At 53.6% G+C, this 20,514-nt stretch overlaps 2 protein-coding genes across 3 annotated transcripts in view; one reads left to right on the top strand and one right to left on the bottom strand.

The window, feature by feature from the left end:
- The window catches only part of PNKD (PNKD metallo-beta-lactamase domain containing), a 77,132-nt gene that overhangs the window by 53,191 nt on the left and 3,427 nt on the right, over positions 1-20,514 (bottom strand). The gene's annotated exons all lie outside the window — the stretch shown is intronic.
- On the top strand, positions 48-20,109 carry TMBIM1 (transmembrane BAX inhibitor motif containing 1). 2 transcript variants are annotated; one of them, XM_002749780.6, is made up of 12 exons: positions 48-123; positions 11,724-11,965; positions 13,772-13,872; positions 14,870-14,934; positions 15,134-15,187; positions 15,703-15,753; positions 16,311-16,350; positions 16,612-16,649; positions 16,833-16,920; positions 17,217-17,312; positions 18,240-18,293; positions 18,704-20,109. In XM_002749780.6, exons 2-12 carry the CDS (start codon positions 11,764-11,766, stop codon positions 18,848-18,850), a joined length of 936 nt encoding a protein of 311 aa, XP_002749826.1. In that variant the 5' UTR covers positions 48-123; positions 11,724-11,763; the 3' UTR covers positions 18,851-20,109. The 2 variants fall into 2 exon arrangements, with proteins under 2 accessions (XP_002749826.1, XP_017829203.1); XM_017973714.4 differs by lacking the exon at positions 48-123 and adding an exon at positions 11,372-11,523.

The raw sequence follows: 20,514 nt of genomic DNA, 5'->3' as shown, positions 1-20,514 counted from the left end.
CCCCGCCCCACGAGACCCGCGACGGGGCGGGGCGCGGAGCCCCTGCCGAGCCCAGCCCTGCCGAGCCCGGCCGGACTTGCAGCAGTCGGACTTGCTCGGAACGTTCCGTCGGCTGCGGCGCAGGCAAGACTGGGGGCCGGGGTCCGCGGCGTTCGGGATTGTGGGTGGCGGTGGGGATTGGGCCAGGGCTGGGGCGGCCCCTAGCCGGGGCCCCTAAACTTTTCGGAGCGCGCTCCCGGCTGGCCCGCTTCCGGGTCCAAGGAGCCCGCCCCATAATGGGGATCACTCGCACTAGCCCTTGGCGTTTCGCTCTCCCTGGGAGCCCGGGTGGGCGGCCGGGTCTGTGGCACCTGGTTAGCCTTGGGAGCCCAGCAGCGTGTTGTGGGCACCGGTGAGCGAAGCCAGGGTCTGAGGGTGTCTTCGTGTCCCCTCTTGTGGGCTCTGTCACAGGGCCTGTCCACCATACCATCCCAAGTGGCCAGCTGTGTGGGATGAGGGCCTTCATGGCCCTCAGCTGGTGAGAAGAGGGAAGAGGGAGGAGAGACAGCCAGGGCCTGGCCCAGACCCCAGGTTACCCCCGCATGATCTGGGGGCACGTCTTGGTGTTGACAGGTGAATATTTCAGGGGTAGGGAAGGGGGGTCCTAGCTTGCAGCTGGGGCGGAAGCCAGTGGGCAGCCTAAGTATTTGGCATGGGGAAGTGGCCACCTCTGTCACCATGACTTTGCCCTCAGCCTGTCCCACTTCCAGCCACTGTTCCCAGGCTGGCTTCACAGAGTTACAGGGGAGTACCAGCCTCCTCGTGACTTCGTTGGGTCAGAGTGAAAACAAAACAGGGAAATGGGAAATGGGAAAAGGGAAAGCAAGTGGAGAGGCTGGGGCAGGAGCCAGGGACCAGTGGGAGGAAGCAGAGGGAGGCTGCTGGGAGGCAGGGCCCTGACCTTGTGGGGTCTGCACCAGTTCTTGTCCTGTGGGGTCTCCATCTCCTCTCACTCCGCTGTGGCCTCTGCGTGGTACCTAGGAGTTTGGGGTTCTACCTGAGCATCCTGGACATGGGATAAGCAGGCGTGGGAACCAGGGTCAGAGCCAGATGTCATGGAAGGGCCCTTAGGTGTCCAGTTCTCTGGGCTCTGAAATATTCATCTCATTGGTGAGCTTTGGTTTCAAAGCTGGTGCCTTTGGGCTGGCCAGCGGTGGCAGGGGAGCCAGGTGCCTCCTGGGCTGCTTTGTCGGAGCAAAAGGGGGAGCCATCCTTCCTCCTCACCTACCTCTTCTCCCTGTCTCTCTAGTCATGAGGATCCAGAGAACCAGTTTATAGCTTAAATGGAAGTGGCAGGACCACAGTGTTAGGGACCCTGTCTTTCTGCTTCTTGTGTCATGACCTCAAGGCCTCACTCATAAAAATGAGCACATCAGAGAGGTAATGATGGGTTCTTCCCTAAGTGTTGGGAGAGCTTCATGTCATGAGCTGGGGTAATAGCCGCCTGGGCTCAGCCTCCTCTCCTGGAAATGGGTGCCTCTGCCAGAGGCTGCCTACCTCAGAGTACCTCCAACCCCAGACATCACCCTGGGCCCTTCAGAAAGAGCAGAAGCCACAGAGAAGGGACACACACACTTGTGTGTTTGCAGAGGGCTGAACTGGGAGGACAAGAGAGTGGAAGCTCATACAATTCTCTGGGAAGAAGTTCTGCTAACAACATGGCTGACCATGACAGGGGCCTTCTGGACCTATTCTGTTGGGGACCCTGTGGAAGGGATGACCTTGACAGAATCTTCCAAACCTAGGAGTCTGGGATTCTAAGCCAAAACCTGGGTCTTGTTTTGAAGTAGAAATGATATCCAGAAGTCTGTGGGCCACAGTGGCAGGTACTTCCATTGGTAGGGAGGGATATAATAATGAGTCCCCGCTTTTGTCTGTAATGATCTGTGCTTTGCCCTGTTGCACAGAGGTGAGGTTTGGAGGGCGGGGGCTGCTCGTTTCCTGGTTCTGTGCTAGCTGGAGATGTCCCCTAGCCCTTGGCAGTAAATCCCACAGTGGGATAGCAGCTGTGTGGAATGGGGAAAGGGGAGGACCCTCACTGAAGATCCTGGCACCAGGCTGACCCCCTGACAGTGAGAGGGCATGTCTAGTACTTCATGTGACTGCTCTGAGGGGCAGCTGGGTATACGCACAGAGGTTTTAAGAGACCAGAAGTTATGAATGATTCTCAGGGTTGGATGTCTGTAATACAAAGGTGGCCTGAGGCCTCGCATGGTGGCTCATGCCTGTAATCCCAGTACTTTGGAGACCTAGGTGGGTGGATCACAAGGTCAGGAGTTCAAGACCAGCCTGGCCAAGATAGTGAAACCCCATCTCTACTAAAAATACAAAAATTAGCCGGGTGTGATGGTGGGTACCTGTAATTCCAGCTACTCGGGAGGCTGAGGCAGAGAATTGCTTGAACCCAGGAGGCAGAGGTTCCTGTGAGCCAAGATTGTATAACTGTACTCCAGCCTAGGCGACAGAGCGAGACTCCGTCTCAAAAAAAAAAAAAAAAAAAAAAAGGTGGCCTGGATCAGCTTCCCACAGCGTTTTAATAGGTTTTCCTTGATGAAAATGGCTCAGGCTTAAGGAAATTTGAAGGAACGCTGGGTTAAACAAAGCTGAACAGGGTTGCTTGCTGCAGGACTTCTCGGGGCTGAATGTGCCATTGCCAGTTTCCAAGAAGGGGGTGTGGACTGTTTCTCAGACTCTATCTGCTTCCAGCACTCATCCATTAATGTCTCCTGGGGCGTGTTCTTTAGAGCAGTCTGGGAAATGCCTGGCTAGGTGATTCTGTTTCTCCACTCCCTGGCTCTCATAAACGAGTCCCTACACCTTTCCCCGATGTGGGCTGGTTTAGGGATAAAAGGAGGCCAGGGGAGGTCATTTGCCTGGATTCCTGCAGCTAGTTCATGAACCCAGGTCAGTGGACTTCCTTCCGGCTCCTTCTCTTTCTTTTCTAGAGGGTGATACTGTTTAGCTTGGGGGTAACTGATCACCCAGGAAGAGCTGGCCGGTGAGGCCAGACAGCATCAGGGGGACAGTTTGGGAGGGAGAATTATGGACAGCCCCATACTGAGAACATGCCATGCACTTCTGCCTCTGAAGATGTCCTCTGAAACAGTTGCACATTAGTAGTGACTCCCTGGTATAGGTTCTTGGGGAGCCATGCCATTCTGCCCTGAAGCCTTCTTTAGGCTATTCATTCAGAATGAGACTGGCAGTTAGAATGGACTTTGATCTTTCAGTTTTGTTGTTGCTTTTTAAAAAAATAGAGATGGGGTTTCACCATCTTGGCCAGGCTAGTCTTGAACTCCTGGCCTCGTGATCCACCCATCTCGGCCTCCCAAAGTGCTGGGATTACAGGCGTGAGCCACTGCACCTGGCCTTTTTTTTTTAGACAGTCTCTCTCACTGTGTCACCCAGGCTGGAGTGCAGGGGCGTGATCTCGGCTCACTGCAACCTCTGCCACCTGGGTTCAAGCAATTCTCCTGCCTCAGCCTCCTGAGTAGCTGGGATTACAGGTGCCTGCCACCACACCTGGCTAATTTTTGTATTTTTAGTAGAGACAAGGTTTCATCATGTTGGCCAGGCTGGTCTTGAACGCCTGACCGCAAATGATCCGCCAGGCCCAGCCTCCCAAAGTGCTGGGATTACACGTGTGAGCCACCGCACCTGGCTGATCTTTCAGTTCAGGGGAATTATCTTACTGATGTTAAAACTGGGTCTAGAGATGTGACTCTCACATTCTAGCTCTCAAAGTGGAGTCAGTCCCAAAACAAGGACAAGAATTCAGGTCCCTGCCTCCTAACCCAGGACTCAGGCTTCAGATCAACTTTCTGCAGGGAAAAGAAATTGGTAGAAACAGCTTGCTCAGCTCCTTTCTATCCATCATTGTGATCTTTGCTGCCTGGCCCCCACCCTCGGTGCTGCCTTGCTGCCAGTTCACGCAGGTGCCTGCTAGGGGTGCCTCAGGGGCTTCTACTCCTGCTTGATATAAAAGCTACCTGGTTGATCCTGCCAGTAGCATTAAAGAAAAAAAAAAAAGAGGCTGAATTTTAAATCAGGCATGAGATCTGGGCTTAAACCCATCTCTGCTGTTTGCCTGCTGTGGGACCCTAGTTCTCTTTTTCTCTGAATTTCAGTTTTCTCATCTAGACAGTGGGATAGGGGTAAGAATACCTCACAGAGCTGTTGTAAGGATCACATGTGCCTTAGTTGCTACAGGTTGAGTATCCCTTATCCAAAATGGGGACCATTTTGACAGTTTCCTTTCCCTTTCCTCCTTTTCTTTTTCTTTTTTTTGAGACCGAGTCTTGCTCTGTTGCCCGGGCTGGAGTTCAGTGGTGCGATCTCAGCTCACTGCAACTCTGTCTCCTGGGTTCAAGTGATTCTCCTGCCTCAGCCTCCTCAGTAGTTGGGACTACAGGTGCATGCCACCATGCCCAGCTAATTTTTGTATTTTTTTAGTAGAGACAGGGTTTAACCATGTTGGCTAAGATGGTCTTGATCTTCTGACCTCGTGATCCACCCTCCTTGGCTTCCCAAATTGCTGGGATTAACAGGCATGAGCCACCTCGTCTTGCCGTTTTTTTCTTTTCTTTTTTGAGATGAAGTTTTGCTCGTTGCCCAGGCTGGAGTGCAGTGGCATCATCTTGGCTCACTACAACCTCCACCTCCCAGGTTCAAGCGATTCTCCTGCCTCAGCCTTCCGAGTAGCTGGGATTACAGGCGCCTGCCACCATGCCTGGCTAATTTTTGTATTTTTTTTCTTTTAAGTAGAGACAGGGTTTCCCCATGTTGGACAGGCTGGTTTCAAACTCCTGACCTCAAGTGATCCACCTGCCTTGGCCTCCCAAAGTGCTGGGATTACAGGCGTGAGCCACCACGCCCAGCCCACTTTTTCTTTACCTACCCCAACTCCCTTCCACCCCCAAGAAAACACTTTACCTGCCTACCCCAGCAGACAGGCACCATAGCCATAGGGGCAGACATCTACAGAGGCAGAAGCACATGGATTTTGGTTTTTTTTGGATTTGGGGCTATGTGTATTATACTTACCAGTTGAGCATCCCTAATCTGAAAATCTGAAATCAGAAAAGCTCTAGTGAGCATTCCTTTCAGTGTCATCTTGGTGCTCAAAAGTTTCCGATTGTGGAGCATTTTGGATTTTGGAAATGACGGATATTTAGCCTGTACTTCCTTAGTTGTGTAGTAATTACTGGAAATGTTTCCATTACTCTAAGTGGTTCTCTTCCTGCCCTAGTTCTTTATTGTGAGGTTGGTTATCAGTTTCATTTGTCTGTCTCTTTCCCCTCCAAATCTTGAAGTTCAATGAAAAGACAGTAGATAATGAAACAAAGGAGGTGGACTGGGACTGTGCTCAGAAGTATTACAGCCAGCCTGGTGACTCATACCTGTAATCCCAGCACTTCCGGAGGCCGAGGTGGGGGATCACAAGGTCAGGAGATGGAGACCATCCTGGCTAACATGGTGAAACCCCACCCTGTCTCTACCGAAAATACAAAAAATTAGCTGGATATGGTGGCACACACCTGTGGTCCCAGCTACTTGGGAGGCTGAGGCAGGAGGATCACTTGAACCGGGGAGGCGGAGGTTGCAGTAAGCCGAGATCTATTGAGCCACTGCATTCCAGCCTGGGAGACAGAGTGAGACTCTGTCTCAACAACAACAACAACAACAAAAAGATGAAAGCATGAAGGCGTCAGCCTGCTAATGGCCTCCTCTTCCCTTATCTGTACTCCCAGGCTATTCAGACCTGACTTGGGTGGGGTCCCTGAGGTTACCACTCTAATCACAAGATTCTGCTCCAGACGAGGGTGGTGGTGCTGCAGTCTTCTCATGATCCCCAGGACAGCCTCTCCCTCCTGGGAGCTTTTAAGGGTCCAGAGAGAGGCCACCCTGGTTAGAGAGGGAGCTTTTTTTTTTTTTTTTGAGACGGAGTTTCGCTCTTGTTACCCAGGCTGGAGTACAGTGGCGCGATCTCGGCTCACCGCAACCTCTGCCTCCTGGGTTCAGGCAATTCTCCTGCCTCAGCCTCCTGAGTAGCTGGGATTACAGGCATACGCCACCATGCCCAGCTAATTTTTTGTATTTTTAGTAGAGACGGGGTTTCACCATGTAGACCAGGATGGTCTCGATCTCTTGACCTCGTGATCCACCCGCCTTGGCCTCCCCAAGTGCTGGGATTACAGGCTTGAGCCACCGCGCCCGGCCGAGAGGGGGCTTTTATGAGTGGCCTTGAGTTGGGGGCCAGAAGTCGAGGGCTGGCAGCCTTAACTCTTTCTGAGCTGAGAGGTCATTAGAGAACTGGGGGAATGGTGGCTTGTTCTGGCTCCTCCTTGGGAGGGAGTGTGTGCTGATGTCTGTCACTCAGAGTAGGCAGGGCTGGGAAGGGAAGTTCCCAACCCGTGACCAAGAGGGCCTGTTCTGGGGCAGAGCAGGAATTTTCTTGGCTCTGGGGTTTCCTTGTCTGTCAAATGACCAGATAATATCCAAAGTATAAGCCAGCTCTAATATTTTAGTGTTTAGATCCCTGTGGCTTCATCCTCTTAATCCCAAAGTCCAGGCTGATGGAGGGATATTCAGTTGATTCTGGGCCCCCTTGGTTCAGAATCAGACCTGGTGGTGACTTGCTCAGACAAGTATATCTTTTTACTGGTCTGCCCTTGTGGCTATGAGGTCAGCTGTGCCCTGGGGTAGGAGGATAAAGTGTTTTCTTATGGTGGAGTTGGGGCAGATAAAGGAAAAGGGAGGGAAGGAAACTGTCAGATCTGGGCTGTGCTCCTTGGCCTGCTGGGTGGGGTTTCCTGAGATGAGCATTCTGAGCTGTTCTTTCCACTCTGGGCATCCGTCCCTGGCAGGGAGGAGGGCAGGCTGCCTGGACCAGTCAGCTGCTCCTTTCCATCCCACCCTCCAGTACACACACGCTCCTCTTGCTGTAACCTCAGTAGCTCAGGCCTCCTCTGCAGATTCCAAAGCCTTAACCCTTCAGATGGCCCCAGAAGAGCCCCTACTGAGGAGGGCCTCCGTAGGCTGGTAGCAGGATTACCACACTGAGAGGGCTCCAGGGGAGGAGGTGCTTCCACTTCTGCACCCGAAAACCTTGATACCCAGCAAGTCCTGCTCTCTGAGCTCACCCACTTGTGCTGCTGCTGTGGTAGAAAGCGGGGGTGCTGGTTCCTTCCTAATGGGGGGCTGGGGCCCTGAGAGAGGAGGAAACTTAGATCTGTAATGCAAGGATAGGGCACAGTCTGAATGCCTCGATAACAGGCATTGTGAGGCGAGGAAGAATGTTCTAATGATTCGAGCTGCCTGCAGACAAGAGGCTTGCTTCATGTTGCTGGAGTTCCTTCAAGCAGAAGGTGGGTCAGATGGGGTGGCTCATGCCTGTAATCTCAGGTGAGGTGCGCAGATCACTTGAGGCCAGGAGCTTGACAGCTTAGCCAACATGGTGAAACCCCGTTTCCATAAAAAAAAAAAAAACCAAAAAAAACGAAAAACAAGGCCGGGTGCAATAGCTCACGCCTGTAATCCCAACACTATGGGAGGCCAAGGCAGGCAGGTCATGAGGTCAGGAGATCCAGACCATCCTGGCCAACATGATGAAACCCCGTCTCCACTAAAAATACAAAAATTAGCTGGGTGTGGTGGCACATGCCTGTAATCCCAGCTATTTGGGAGGCTGAGGCAGGAGACTTGCTTGAACCACGGAGTTGGAAGTTGCAGTGAGCTAAGATCATGCCACTGCACTCCAGCCTGGCAATAGAGTGAGACTCTGTCTCAAAAAAAACCAAGCAGAAGGCGAATGCCTACTGCATTTTAGGAAAATTCAGGCTTCCAGTAGGAACCCTTAAGTTCCTTTTTAGCCCCTGCAGACTGTGAGCCCCTCTAGTAGCTGATGGCGGAACCCAGAAGACCTGATTTCAGTCTTTGGGTATCATCCTAACTCTCTGTCAATCTCGTGATCTTCCTCCCCTTCTCCCTTCTGCCCTCACCCTCCATTCTTCTCCAGCCTCCACCCTTTGACATAGCTAGGAAAGTAAACCTGATCCCTTCCCCCTTTTGCTGCTACCTAGGCAGGTGCCAGCCCCAAAGCTCATCCCTAGTGGAGGCCTTGATGATGTGGAAGTGGCCAGGGCCCTCATGGAGACTGGCAGAAGCCCAAGAGCAGGCTCTAACGCTGCCAAGCCCAGCAGCCCTGGGCCCCGAGGCTCCTGCCAGTCTGAGTGTTCTTCTTGGCATTGCTCAGAGGTGAGTGTAGCTGAGTTGAGCAACTCCCCTGACTAGCGTTAATGCTGGGTTCTCTCTCCTGTGCCCAGGTCTCTATGTAGACAGCTAGGATCCTGTCCTGTCCCTGGGACCAGCTCGGTAACCATGAACAGGTCCCTGCGCTCTGGCTGTCTAGTTGGTAACGTGAGGGGTTGGCTGGCCTTGGGTGAATTTCTTTTCAGCTCTGGGCCACCCTCTTCTCCTGGGGCCATTGGACAGGGTGTGAGCCCCGTGGTGATTTGGAGGGCCTGAGGGGTTTGGCTTCCAGCGTCAGCCTCCTGTTGTCATGAGAGGGTCTTAGATGGAAGCCATGGCAGAAGTGATGAGAAGGCTGGATTAACAGCAGGGGCTTGGGAGTCAGTCTTGGGTCTCATCTTGACTTCATCACACTCTAGCTAGGTTATCTTGGTCAAGTGATTTAATTCTTTTATGCCTCAATCTCTTCATTTGTAAATGGGAATGATAATAGCAGTATTAACTTGCTGGACTGTTGTAAGGATTTAATGAAAATAACCAATATTTGCCCCTGTATATCAGGGGTCGGGCATCATTCTAAGTGCTCTATGTGTATTTTCTTTGTTTGTTTGTTTGTTTTTTTTTTGAGATGGAGTCTTACTCTGTTGCCCAGGCTGGAGTGCAGTAGTGTGATCTTGGCTCACTGCAACCTCTGCCTCCCAGGTTGAAGCAATTCTCCTGCCTTAGCCTCCTGAGTAGCTGAGATTCTAGGCGTCTGCCGCTACACCCAGCTCATTTTTATATTTTTAGTAGAGACAAGGTTTCACCATGTTGGCCAGGCTGACCTCGAACTCCTGATCTCAGGTGATCCACCTGCCTCAGCCTCTCAAAGTGCTGGGATTACAGGCGTGAGCCACTGTGCCCAGCCTTCTATGTGTATTTTCTCATTTAATTTTTAGAGCAACCCTGTGGAGGGTACTATTATTAGTGTGAGACCCATTTTCCAGGTGAGGAAACTGAGGCATAGTGAGGTGAAGTGGTCACAGTAGTTTCTGGTGTGGATGGGCTGGTGGCTGAGGTGCCTGGAGGACTGACCTGGAAACTGCTGTGTACAGGCAGGCCTCCTAAACCAAAAGCCTGAAAGGGAGGGGCGAGGGAAGCGAGACTGAGGCTCTGAGTCAGCACCCACTGAGCTGCACCAGAACCCTGAAGTCCCCGCGGCCCATCCAAGGCTGACCCTTCTCTCTGAGTCACCCAGTGGCTGCCACAGCCCCTTTGTCTGGAAAGGGACCTGTTTCCCCTGCTTGGCTCAGAGGAGGGAGCAGGAGCAGCTGTCTGGATGAGCAAAGGTCAGGCCCTGTAAAGCAGAGTTCCCAGGATCATAGTCTGTTGTTAGAGGGGGCAGTGGGTTTAGAGGTCATGTGGCCCCACCTTATTTCACAGAGGTGCACCCTGAGGAGGTGCTGGGACACGTCATGGTGACATCATGGTTTGATGGCTTAGCTGGGGCTTCTGCCCACAGGGCCTTTCCGGCCAGTGCCTCACTCTGTTGTCCAGGCTGGAGTGCAGTGGTGCGATCTGAGCTCACTGTAGCCTCCACCTCCTGGGTTCAAATGATTCTCCTGCCTCAGCCTGCCAAGTAGCTGGGATTAGAGGTGCCTGGCACATGCCCGACTGATTTTTATATTTTTCAGTAGAGATGGGTTTCATTGTATTGGCCAGGCCAGTCTTGAACTCCTGACCTCAAGTTATCTGCCCGCCTTGGCCTCCCAAAGTGCTGGGATTATAGGCGTGTGCCACGGTGCTGGCCAGCTTCGTATTTCTGACCTGACATTCCTACCCTGGTTCTATCCCGGCTCCTCTGGGGAGATGGAGAATAGCTTTCCTCAAAATTGCCCACTTAGAGACCTGGACTGTTATTCAGCTCCCCTCCCCAACCCTCCCTGCCACCTTTCCCTCTCTGAATTATCCCAGTTGTCATAAGAGAGAAGAGATAAAACAGTCCTTTGTCTGATCCCTGAACTGTGCAGCATGCCCTAAAAAGAGACGCTGGTCTCTCTTGCTTCCAGCAGAGCCTCTGAGAGCCTCTGGTATCTTCAGACTTGTGTCTGGGGGTGTCCTCCTTGGGGGTCCTAAAGCACCCTGGGAGATGCTCTGGGAATGGTGGCTCTGTCAAGCCCAGACTGCCAGGGCTTGTCCTTACTGGGGAGGCAGGGGCCCTCTTGGGGTATTCTTAGTTCTTCCCAAGCCTGTATCTTTGCCACCAGAGGGGACCACCAGGCCCAGAGGATGGTAACTGGCAGAGGAGGCATAAGAGCACCGCATAACATGAAGGACAGGGTCCAACATCGGGAAGGCCTCTGTCGTGGTTATGCCACTGACTTGGGAGTCCTGGGGTCCTAGGGAACACTTCCCATTCAGGGCCTGCATTTTCTCATCTGAAATGAGCATTTGGGGCTTACGGCCTCGAGGTCCCTTCTAGCTCGTTTGGGGTTGCCTCCCCTGACTGTGGGACTCTTCCTGCTGTAGGGGAGGCATTCCCTTGACCTTGGGGCCTGACTCCTCAGCTCTTTTTGTTCCCTGCTAGCACTGCACAGAAGACAGGCAGAACTCGCACAGACCCTGGGATTCAGAACATCTGTCTCCCCCATAAGGGGGCCGAGGAGCCCTGAACTCACTAACTACTCCCTAGCAAAGCCGGTGAAGAGAGCAGCCGAGGCTGCAGGCTGCCGCATGCCTTTGTGACATGCCACAGCTGTTATTGGAAGGAACCAGAAAGTCCTGTCTCAGGCCTGCCTTCTGGCACAGCCTCCCGGCCCTGTACCGCCGCCCCCCCCTGCTTCTCAGGCTTTCTGACTCAGCCTGCCACTGGCTCCCTGGTCCCTCGGTCCCTTCCCCCTCGGGGCCTGGCACTGGGGCTAGTTTGTTTTCCTCCGCTTCCTCCCCCCCAGCTCTCTACTTGGAGCCTTGGCTCCATCCCAGCTCTGGCTTCCAGGCCTGGCAACCCTGTCAGCTGCTGCAGGGGCAGGGCTGACCCTTTCAGAGGGTCCCAGCTGACCCTGTGAGTCACTAGGAGGCTGTGCCTGGGCCATCTGACTTCTTTGCTGGTTCTGCTGTCAAGCCACCAACACTAGAAGATTTTCTTAAATGAGAACAGGGAATTCCAGGCTCCCTGGGTCCCCGTCTCCTGAGCGAGTCCTTCCTCCTGCTTTCCATGTCTGGGGAGCTGCACAGTGAAAGGCCTGTGGACAGAAGGTGGGCACAAAGGCAGGAGGGGCAGGAGCTCAGCTGTGGGGGAGGCGGCCTGTGGACAGCAAACGACACACATCCTCTAAGGAAGAAATAGGAGGTGCTCCTCTCCACGGAGGCTGCCTGGGCTAGGCTGAAAGTGGGGCCACGGGGCTGAGTGAGCTGGGCCTGGGCACTCATGACTGCTTCTCTCTCTCCCATTTCAGGTCCCAGCAGCTGGGGTTCCCCCTCAGCCCGTGAGTGGCCATGTCCAACCCCAGTGCACCACCGCCATATGAGGACCGCAACCCCCTGTACCCAGGCCCTCCACCCCCCGGCGGCTATGGGCAGCCCTCTGTCCTGCCGGGAGGGTATCCTGCCTACCCTGGCTACCCACAGCCTGGCTATGGTCACCCTGCTGGCTACCCACAGCCCATGCCCCCCATCCACCCGATGCCCATGAACTATGGTGAGTCCTGGAAGGGCAGATGGAGGGTGGGTCAGGGGGACAGCGCTTGGAGCAGATGAGGCAACCACCGCCTGCCCCTTTTCTCTTCTAGTTCCCCTTAAATCCCTTTTCTCATCTTCTCTGTTGAGATCTCTCCCTCTGTTTCTCGTCTTTGTTACCCTCCACTTTTTCCCTCAGCAATTGCCCCCCTAACAAGCCACCTGCTGGCCCCTTTGTTCAAGGAGACACAGCTCATGAGACATGTCCCGGAATGGACACACCACAGGAGACAGGGGCTGGCCAAGCAATGACTCCTGGGGGGTTACCTCGGGACCGGCTCTGTTTCCCAACAAGCTGCTGCCACCTCCTAGGACGACCTCCCTAGGAACTCCTTTGGAAACCCGAGGCACTTTCCTTATCCTTTCAAGTGAAATCTGACTTTTGCAAAAGACACTAACCATCATGACAGGGACATGCTGCTTAGTCAGAAATGAGATGAGGCCCAGTGCAGTGGCTCACGCCTGTAATCCCAGCAGTTTGGGAGGCTGAGGCGGGCGGATCACCTAAGGTCAGGAGTCATCTAAGGTCAGCAAAACGCCATCACTACTAAAAATACAAAAATCAGCCAGATGTGATGGCAGGTACCTGTAATCCCAGCTACTCAGGAGGCTGAGGCAGGAGAATTGCATGAACCCAGGAGGCAGAGGTTGCAGTGGGCCAGGATCATACCACTGTACTCCAGCCTGGGCGACAGAGTGAGACTCTGTCTCAAAACAAACGAACAAAAGAAATGAGGTGAAATTAGAGTACAGTGAGTCTTCCTGGGTGGCTCACGTGTGGATTTTAAAAGTAGTTCCCAGGCTAGGCGCGGTGGCTCACGCCTATAATCCCAGCACTTTGGGAGGCTGAGGTGGGTGGATCATGAGGTCAGGAGATCGAGACCATCCTGGCCAACATGGTGAAATTCCGTCTCTACTAAAAATACACAAAAAAAGTTAGCATGGTGGCACCTGCCTGTAATCCCAGCTACTTGGGAAGCCGAGGCAGGAGAATTGCCTGAACCAAGGAGTCAGAGGTTGCAGTGAGACAAGATTGTGCCACAGCACTCCAGCCTGGTGACAGAGCAAAACTCTGTCTCAAAAAAAGAAAAAAAAAAAGTAGTTCCCAGAGAGGCATTCAGGGAATGTTTGCAGCCCTGCAGCGCCTCTGCACCCGGGAGGGTGTCGGCCAGCTCTCACCTAGACGTGTGTGTGCTGGTGCGGATCTGTGCATGGTCCTGCACAGTCACGCACACCCTCTGCACACCTGCTGCTGTGAGGCTGATACACATCCCTGGGTCTGCATCTGAACAAGTGCCAAAGGCCATGCCAGTCTCCTTCCTTGGAGACAAGGCTTAATCCTCTAGGTACAGTATGGTCCTCGCTGCTGCACACACTGCGCTCTGCCACCCTCCTTTTCTCCCACCCTCTGTCCCCGTCCCATTCTGCTCCAGGTGGCTGCCCCAGTAGATGCCTGCACCTGCTCCTGCCTGGCTTCCTCACTACATCGTGACCCCCACTGATCCCCCCAGTGGCGTGGGCTGGGCACATAGGAGCCCTCCACAGAGGGCTGTGTGTACAGAGAATGTTTCTCCTCAACCCCCTGGTGACAGGCCAGCTCTGGGTCACTCTGAGGGTGTCTAGAGGACCCTGGCTTGGGAGAAGAGTTCCTGCGAGAACACTTATCTTTTGGCTGGAGATACCTGAAACTTTGAGAGTGTCAGGGAGGCTTTAGGATTGAGGCTGCATGTCTTGGGTCCCCAGCTGGTCAAGTGTCATCTGTCTCTAGGCCCAGGCCATGGCTATGACGGGGAAGAGAGAGCGGTGAGTGACAGTTTCGGGGCTGGAGAGTGGGATGACCGGAAAGTGAGACACACTTTTATCCGAAAGGTAAGATATGTGCTGCGAGGTGGGTGTACCTGGGGCCCTCAGGCTGTGGGAATGGGGAGTGGGTAGGACACAGTAGCCCCAGGGCACCAATTCCATGAAATACACTTGCTGCCTGCCTTCTCTAGCCCTGTCTGCTTCTCAGAGGGGCACCCAACTTCTCTAACTTTTTTTTTTTTTTTGAGGTGGAGTTTTGCTCTGTCGCCCAGGCTGGAGTGCAGTGGTGCTATCCTGGCTGACTGCAACCTCCACCTCCTGGGTTCAAGTGATTCTCCTGCCTCAGCCTCCTGAGTAGCTGGGATCACAGGCACCCACCACCACGCCCAGCTAATTTTTGTATTTTAGTAGAGATGGGGTTTTATCTTGTTGGTCAGGCTGGTTTCGAACTCCTGACCTCGTGATCTGCCCACCCCAGCCTGCTAAAGTGGTGGGATTACAGGCGTAAGCCACTGTGCCCGGCTGACAAGGGCACCCAGCTTCTCCAACTCCAGAGATTCCCCTCTTTTTGTACATCTCTTCTTGACTATGTTTTGGGAGGACACATGCAGTTTGGGAGAATCTCCTAGGTGGGCTCTGCCAGTGCTTGCCTTCCCCAGACATCTTTCTCCCCTTAGACTACAGGCAGCTTGGAGCCAGAAATGACTCTACTCACTTGTAACCCACGCTCCCCATCTCACAGCTGCACAGAGTGCAGAATGAGCCACTGGGAGTACAAAGGCTGTACAGGTGGAGCATGGCAGCCAGGCAGGGCAAGTCAGTAGTCACAGGCTGGTGCTGGACAGCAGGGGAGATGGCAGGGAGCATGGGAGGGGGGCTGAGGAAGAAGTGCACATAGCATCTGAGCCAGGTGCCTCACTGGCGTCACTTCTGGGCCAGGCTGCGGCTGGGGAGGGCTCTAGAGTGGGAGGAAAGTACGAGCAGATCTTTCTTGGGGGCTGGCAGCTTCCTGGGGAGGCTGGGGCGCAGGATGGTGACCCAGGCCTGGCTGTCTCTGTCCCAGGTTTACTCCATCATCTCCGTGCAGCTGCTCATTACTGTGGCCATCATCGCTATCTTCACCTTTGTGTAAGTCTCTAGGCCTTGTCACTTACTCCTACCAGCTTTGGGAGTTTGGGGTCACCTGCTGGGAGTGTGGGTGGCGGTGGGCCCTGCTCTCAGGGTGACCATGGGGGATTAGGGAAGGTGGAGCCAGGGCTGCCTGGTGGGCCTGGGTGGGGGGCAGACAAGCCTCAGGGTGACTCCTCCCATCCTCCCCTGCCCACAGGGAACCTGTCAGCGCCTTTGTGAGGAAAAACGTGGCTGTCTACTACGTGTCCTAGTGAGTGTGTGCTCCTCTGTGGTTGGGCGGGGAGGCATGTTTTTAGGTGACCAGATTTTTAATTTTTTTTTTTTTTTATCCCCTGGGTTGTCAGCATTTTCACAATAGGTGACCAGCTTTGCTCAGGGCAGGATCAAAATGCTGAGAGGGCCCCCAAGTTGGTGCCAGTTTCCCAAGCCACAGGGTGTGGGTGTATGTGACCAGAGGAGTACCAGACCCCCAGAGCTCAAGAGAGCAAGGGTGCGGCCTGCTGGTGCTGGCGTGCATGCTGCGCTGCAGCCCCCGTGTCCTCTCAGCCCATCAGCTGCAGCCTCCCCAGACCTCCTTCCTGGCCACAGCCTCGTGCTTCAGAGCATCTCAGTGACCCTGGCTAGGGGTCATCTTCTTCTAGCTTCCTGCTGAGTTGCTTCCCCTCAGACTTCCAAACAGCTGTTTGGACCCTGACTCACTGGCCTGGTGTGTCTGCCGGATGGGGCAGGTTTGGGCCTGAGCTCCTTCCCCGTCTTTCTCCCCAGTGCCGTCTTCATCATCACCTACCTGACCCTTGCCTGCTGCCAGGGACCCAGGTGAGTCCCAGACACTTAGACAGTGAGAGGGGTGGCGGGGATTGGGACGGGGAGGCAAGTATTTTGGAAAGAAAAGATATTCCTTTATAGCAGCTGAATGGAAACTAACAAGAAATGAGAAGGGGGAGGAGGAGGATGGCAGCTACCGTTCAAGTATATACAAAGGACCATGTGTGTGCAGGCGCTAACTAGCTGTCACTCTTATAGCAACCCTGCAAGACAGGTAGCATTTTAACCAGTTAACAAATAGGAAGAACCTGAGGCTCAAAAAGGCTGAGTAACTTTCTCCCCGTCACACAGGCAGGCAGTGTAAGAGCTGCAAACAAATCCAGGTGTTTCTGGTGCCACAGTGCAGGTCTGTCCCACTGGCCCTTGTTGTCCCTGCCTAGAACATCTGAACAGGTGCCAAAGGCCATGCCAGCCTCCTTCCTTGGAGACAAGGCTTAATCCTCCAGGCACAGGAGCCAAGCGCTTCCTTCTGCTACAGGAGCCTGTAACAGAAGGAAGTAACCCGAGTGGCCCCAAGTCACTTAATCAGAGCTTCTCTTTCCCTTCAGACGCCGTTTCCCATGGAACATCATCCTGCTGACCCTGTTTGTAAGTCTGGAAGGGTGGCAGGAGGGTGTGGAGATGTTGGGAGGGAGGCTGGTCCCAGGGAAGGGATGGAGACCCCACTGCAGAAGGATGTCCTGGCTGTCTCCCCCACCTTATCTGGGTGCCTGTTCTGGTCTCTGTGGCTGCCTCTTCCCAACTTGGTGGTGTTCCCCAGCTCTGGCAGAGGCCACCATGATCACTTCCCCAGCGCCCTGCCTTCCTTCCTTTTGAAGTGTTTCATTCTTGTTTACTTCCTACCCTCAGACTTTTGCCATGGGCTTCATGACGGGCACCATTTCCAGGTACACGCAGGGATAAAGCATCGCTCTTGGGAAGTGTGCACTGTGGGAGAGTGGGCTGTTCCTGGGCTGGCAGCCAGCTGCATGGGTGGATTCTGGGGAGATCCCCTCTGGAAGTGGTGACCTGGAAGTCTTTCATATGTGGCTGAATGCCTCATATGTCTCTTAACTGCTTCTTCTCCCCAGTATGTACCAAACCAGAGCTGTCATCATTGCAATGATCATCACTGCTGTGGTGTCCATTGCGGTCACCATCTTCTGCTTTCAGACCAAGGTGAGGGCATGGAGGGCCCTTCCCTGCCCCCCTGACTCCCCTTTCTCATTGGGCCTGTCCCTTTGTGCTTGGCCCTTAAGCAGGCCTGGACCCCTAAACACCAGAGATTTTCCCTAGAGACCTGATCCCCTTCCCCTCATCTGCACCTACAAAACGGTGTTCTGTTTCTGTCCTTAGAATGTTGTGGGCACTCCCATGCCCCCAGGAGGCATCCCTGGGACTCCCTGGCAGGGCCAGTCTGGCTGGGCCGGTTGTGGCAGCCATCTGACAGGTGCTTCCTTCTCCTTTCTTGGCAGGTGGACTTCACTTCCTGCACAGGCCTCTTCTGTGTGCTGGGAATTGTGCTCATGGTGACTGGGATTGTCACTAGCATTGTGCTGTACTTTAAATATGTGAGTGTTCCAGGGGGCTGGGATCAGTGAACCCAGTGCTCAGAGCAGCTTTTCTATATACTATGGTGTCGCATGCCCCAAAGACCCCCAGGGCAGGCTCTAACCTCCAGAACCTCCGACTGGCTAGCAAAGGCACCAACGTGGAGGAGGCAGCATCCTTGTGGGTAAGGGTAGGCTCTCTGTGGAGATGGGCAGCCTAGGGGCCAGAGCACCAGAAGCCCTGGAATGCATCATTGCACTCCTAGGGGAAGGGGTGGATTAACTCTGCCTGGCAGCTGAGAATCAGATTCTAGGAGGCAGACTGGGAGAGGAACCCAGAGGACTGAGATAATGGGCCTGGGTGGAAGGGACCTTAGGGATCTCTGGATCCAATTATTTCCTTTATTCCATTCAGCTGGGGGAGAATGGTGATGAAGGGGAAGGATGGGGACATGAGGGCCGCCTGCCCATGGGCCAGCTCTGCCCTTCTATGGACGGCCTGTGGGCATGTCATGAGGGCTGACCTGTGGGTGCTCCTGGATTCTGATAATCACCAGAGGGGTTGGCGGGGCCTCCCTTCTTCTTTAATCTACCCCTCCCAGGCTGGGCTGCAGGAACCGCTCTATTGAATGCTATGACTGGGGGATGCTGGGTCTGCTCCCTTCACTCAACTGCTTTTTTTCTAGAAGTCTAGTAGACACTTGCATACCTTGATTGGCTTTGGAGATTGGTTTTATATGACCATTGCAGGATGGCCTCTGCCTTCTCTGCTGGATATATTGCTGGTTTTAATTTCCTTCAGGATGTGGAAAGGCAGTAGCCTTTCACAGAGAGGTAGCTTCCCAGCTCTACCCACTCTCACACCACCATCCCAAGGGGAAGCTGGGGCCTGTGGGCCTGTGCGTTGCTGAGGTTTCTAATGCCATTCCCTGTCCCCTTCTTCCCCAGATTTACTGGCTCCACATGCTCTATGCTGCTCTGGGGGCCATTTGCTTCACCCTGGTAAGTCCCAGCTGAAGGGACTAGGAAGAGGAGGAGCTGAAGGGATGAGGGGAGCAACTCAGGGAAGGGGGCATGAATTTAGACTACCTGGGAGGCAGGGCATGGGGCCATAGCTGGCCATTCCTCTCGCTACTGTCCAGAAGTTCCACTGATTTTTGTGGGCACTCTCACCATCTCTCGTTCACGCTGCCTACTGTCAAAACACTAGTAGGCCACATCATGGATAACGATGTGTCTGGCTCCTTTCCTAGACTGTGAAGACCTATAGCATAGAGCCTGTGTTATGCTATGCACGAATGTGTCCCTAAGCACTGTGTGGCGCATAGGCCCCCAGGACAAATCTGCAGACCAGAAATGAGCTCTGGACACTGATGCCCGAGTTCTCACTTCTGGCTCTCCTGCCCTTGCAGTTCCTGGCTTACGACACACAACTGGTCCTGGGGAACCGGAAGCACACCATCAGCCCGGAGGACTACATCACCGGGGCCCTGCAGATTTATACGGACATCATCTACATCTTCACCTTTGTGCTGCAGCTGATGGGGGATCGCAATTAAGGAGCAGCCCTGTTTCACCCGACCCTGGGCTCCCCCTTCCAAGCTAGAGGGCTGGGCCCTGTGACTGGTCTGAGCTCCAGGCCGCTTTCTTTCCCTTGAGTAACATGCCCAGTTTCCTTTCTGTCCTGGAGACAGGTGGCCTCTCTGGCCATGGATGTACCCTGGATGGGGATGGAGAAGCTAGGGACTAATGGTTGCTCTTGGTGGCCTTGGCAGGGACTAGGCTGAAGATGTGTCTTCTCCCCGCCACCTACTACATGACATCACATTCTTAACAGCTGGGGTTGGGAGGAAGATGAAAAGAGCCTATTCGATCGCTAGAAGGGAATACGAAAGGTAGAAGTGACTTCAAGGTCATGAGGTTCCCCTCTCACCTCTGTCACAGGCTTCTTGGCTAGGTAGTTGGAGCTGTTTCTTACCCCAACAAAGCCAGAGAGCTTTGTCCCCAGCCTCCTGGACACATAGGCCATTATCCTGTATTCCTTTGGCTTGGCATCATTTAGCTCAGGAAGGTAGAAGAGATCTGTGCCCATGGGTCTCCTTGCTTCAATCCCTTCTTGTTTCAGTGGCATATATGTATTGTTTATATGGGATAGGGTTGGGGATGGAGAATAGAATGAGCAAAGTAACCTATACAGGCCAGCACGGAACAGCATCTCCCCTGGGCTTGCTCCTGGCTTGTGACAGTATAAGAGCAGAGCACATGTGGCCATCTGCTCCCCATTCTTCAAAGCTGCTGAGGCCTTCTTGCGGGCTTCTGAGATCTCTGGTCAGAGTGAGCTCTTGCTTCCTGTATTCAGGCAGCTCAGAGCAGAAAGTAAGGGGCAGAGTCCTAAGTGTGGCCAGGAAGTAGCCAGGGTGAAGAGAGACTCAATGGGGGTAGGGAAAATGCCTGGGGGTCCCTCACCTGGCTTGGGAGATACTGAAGCCTACTGTGGTACAGAAGACTTCTGTGCTCTTTCCTTCTGCTAATCCAGGGAGGGGCCTAAGAGGGAGGTGACTTCTGTTTGTCTTAACTTGCACTGGGGGATTTCTGACTTGAGCCCATCTCTCCAGCCAGCCACTGCCTTCTTTGTAATATTAAGTGCCTTAAGCTGGAATGGGGAAGGGGGGACAAGGGTCAGTCGTTGGGTGGGGGCAGAAATCAAATCAGCCCAAGGATATAGTTAGGATTTCTCTATTAAGTAATTTAATCCTAAATATATCACACAAAGGGACACAACTATAAATGTAATAAAGTTTATGTTGAGAAATGAAAACCCTGTATGGCTCCAGGAATATGTCTGGCTCTGCCCAAAGGATCCACTTCTTCCTTCTGGGTTCTGGCTTGGTCTCTCCCACCTTTTCCAAGGTGATCAAATACACTTGACTGCAGCTTTCCCGGGGAGGATGCAATAGACTGGTGAAGGCTCAGGAGTGGGTGGGGAAACCCTGAGGTGAGCTCAGCCCTGTCATACTGGATCACTGGATCTGGAAGAGACCCCTTGGCTCTAGTGCTTGACCTTTTCTGCACCATAGACCCTTTCCAAAAGCTCACGAGAGCTAATTCTCTTCCCCAAAGAGCTATATGTACACCTACAGCTTTGCAGATGGAGGAGGGGATGGACTCCAGGTTCAGTCCATGTCAACCTGTCTTAGAAATCACCAGTCCCATCTCTTACAAA

This window comes from Callithrix jacchus, chromosome 6, assembly GCF_049354715.1.
Source record: "Callithrix jacchus isolate 240 chromosome 6, calJac240_pri, whole genome shotgun sequence".
Taxonomy (NCBI): domain Eukaryota; kingdom Metazoa; phylum Chordata; class Mammalia; order Primates; family Cebidae; genus Callithrix; species Callithrix jacchus.
The sequence above is the reverse complement of the archived record's forward strand: the minus strand, read 5'-3'. Positions and strand labels throughout refer to the sequence as shown.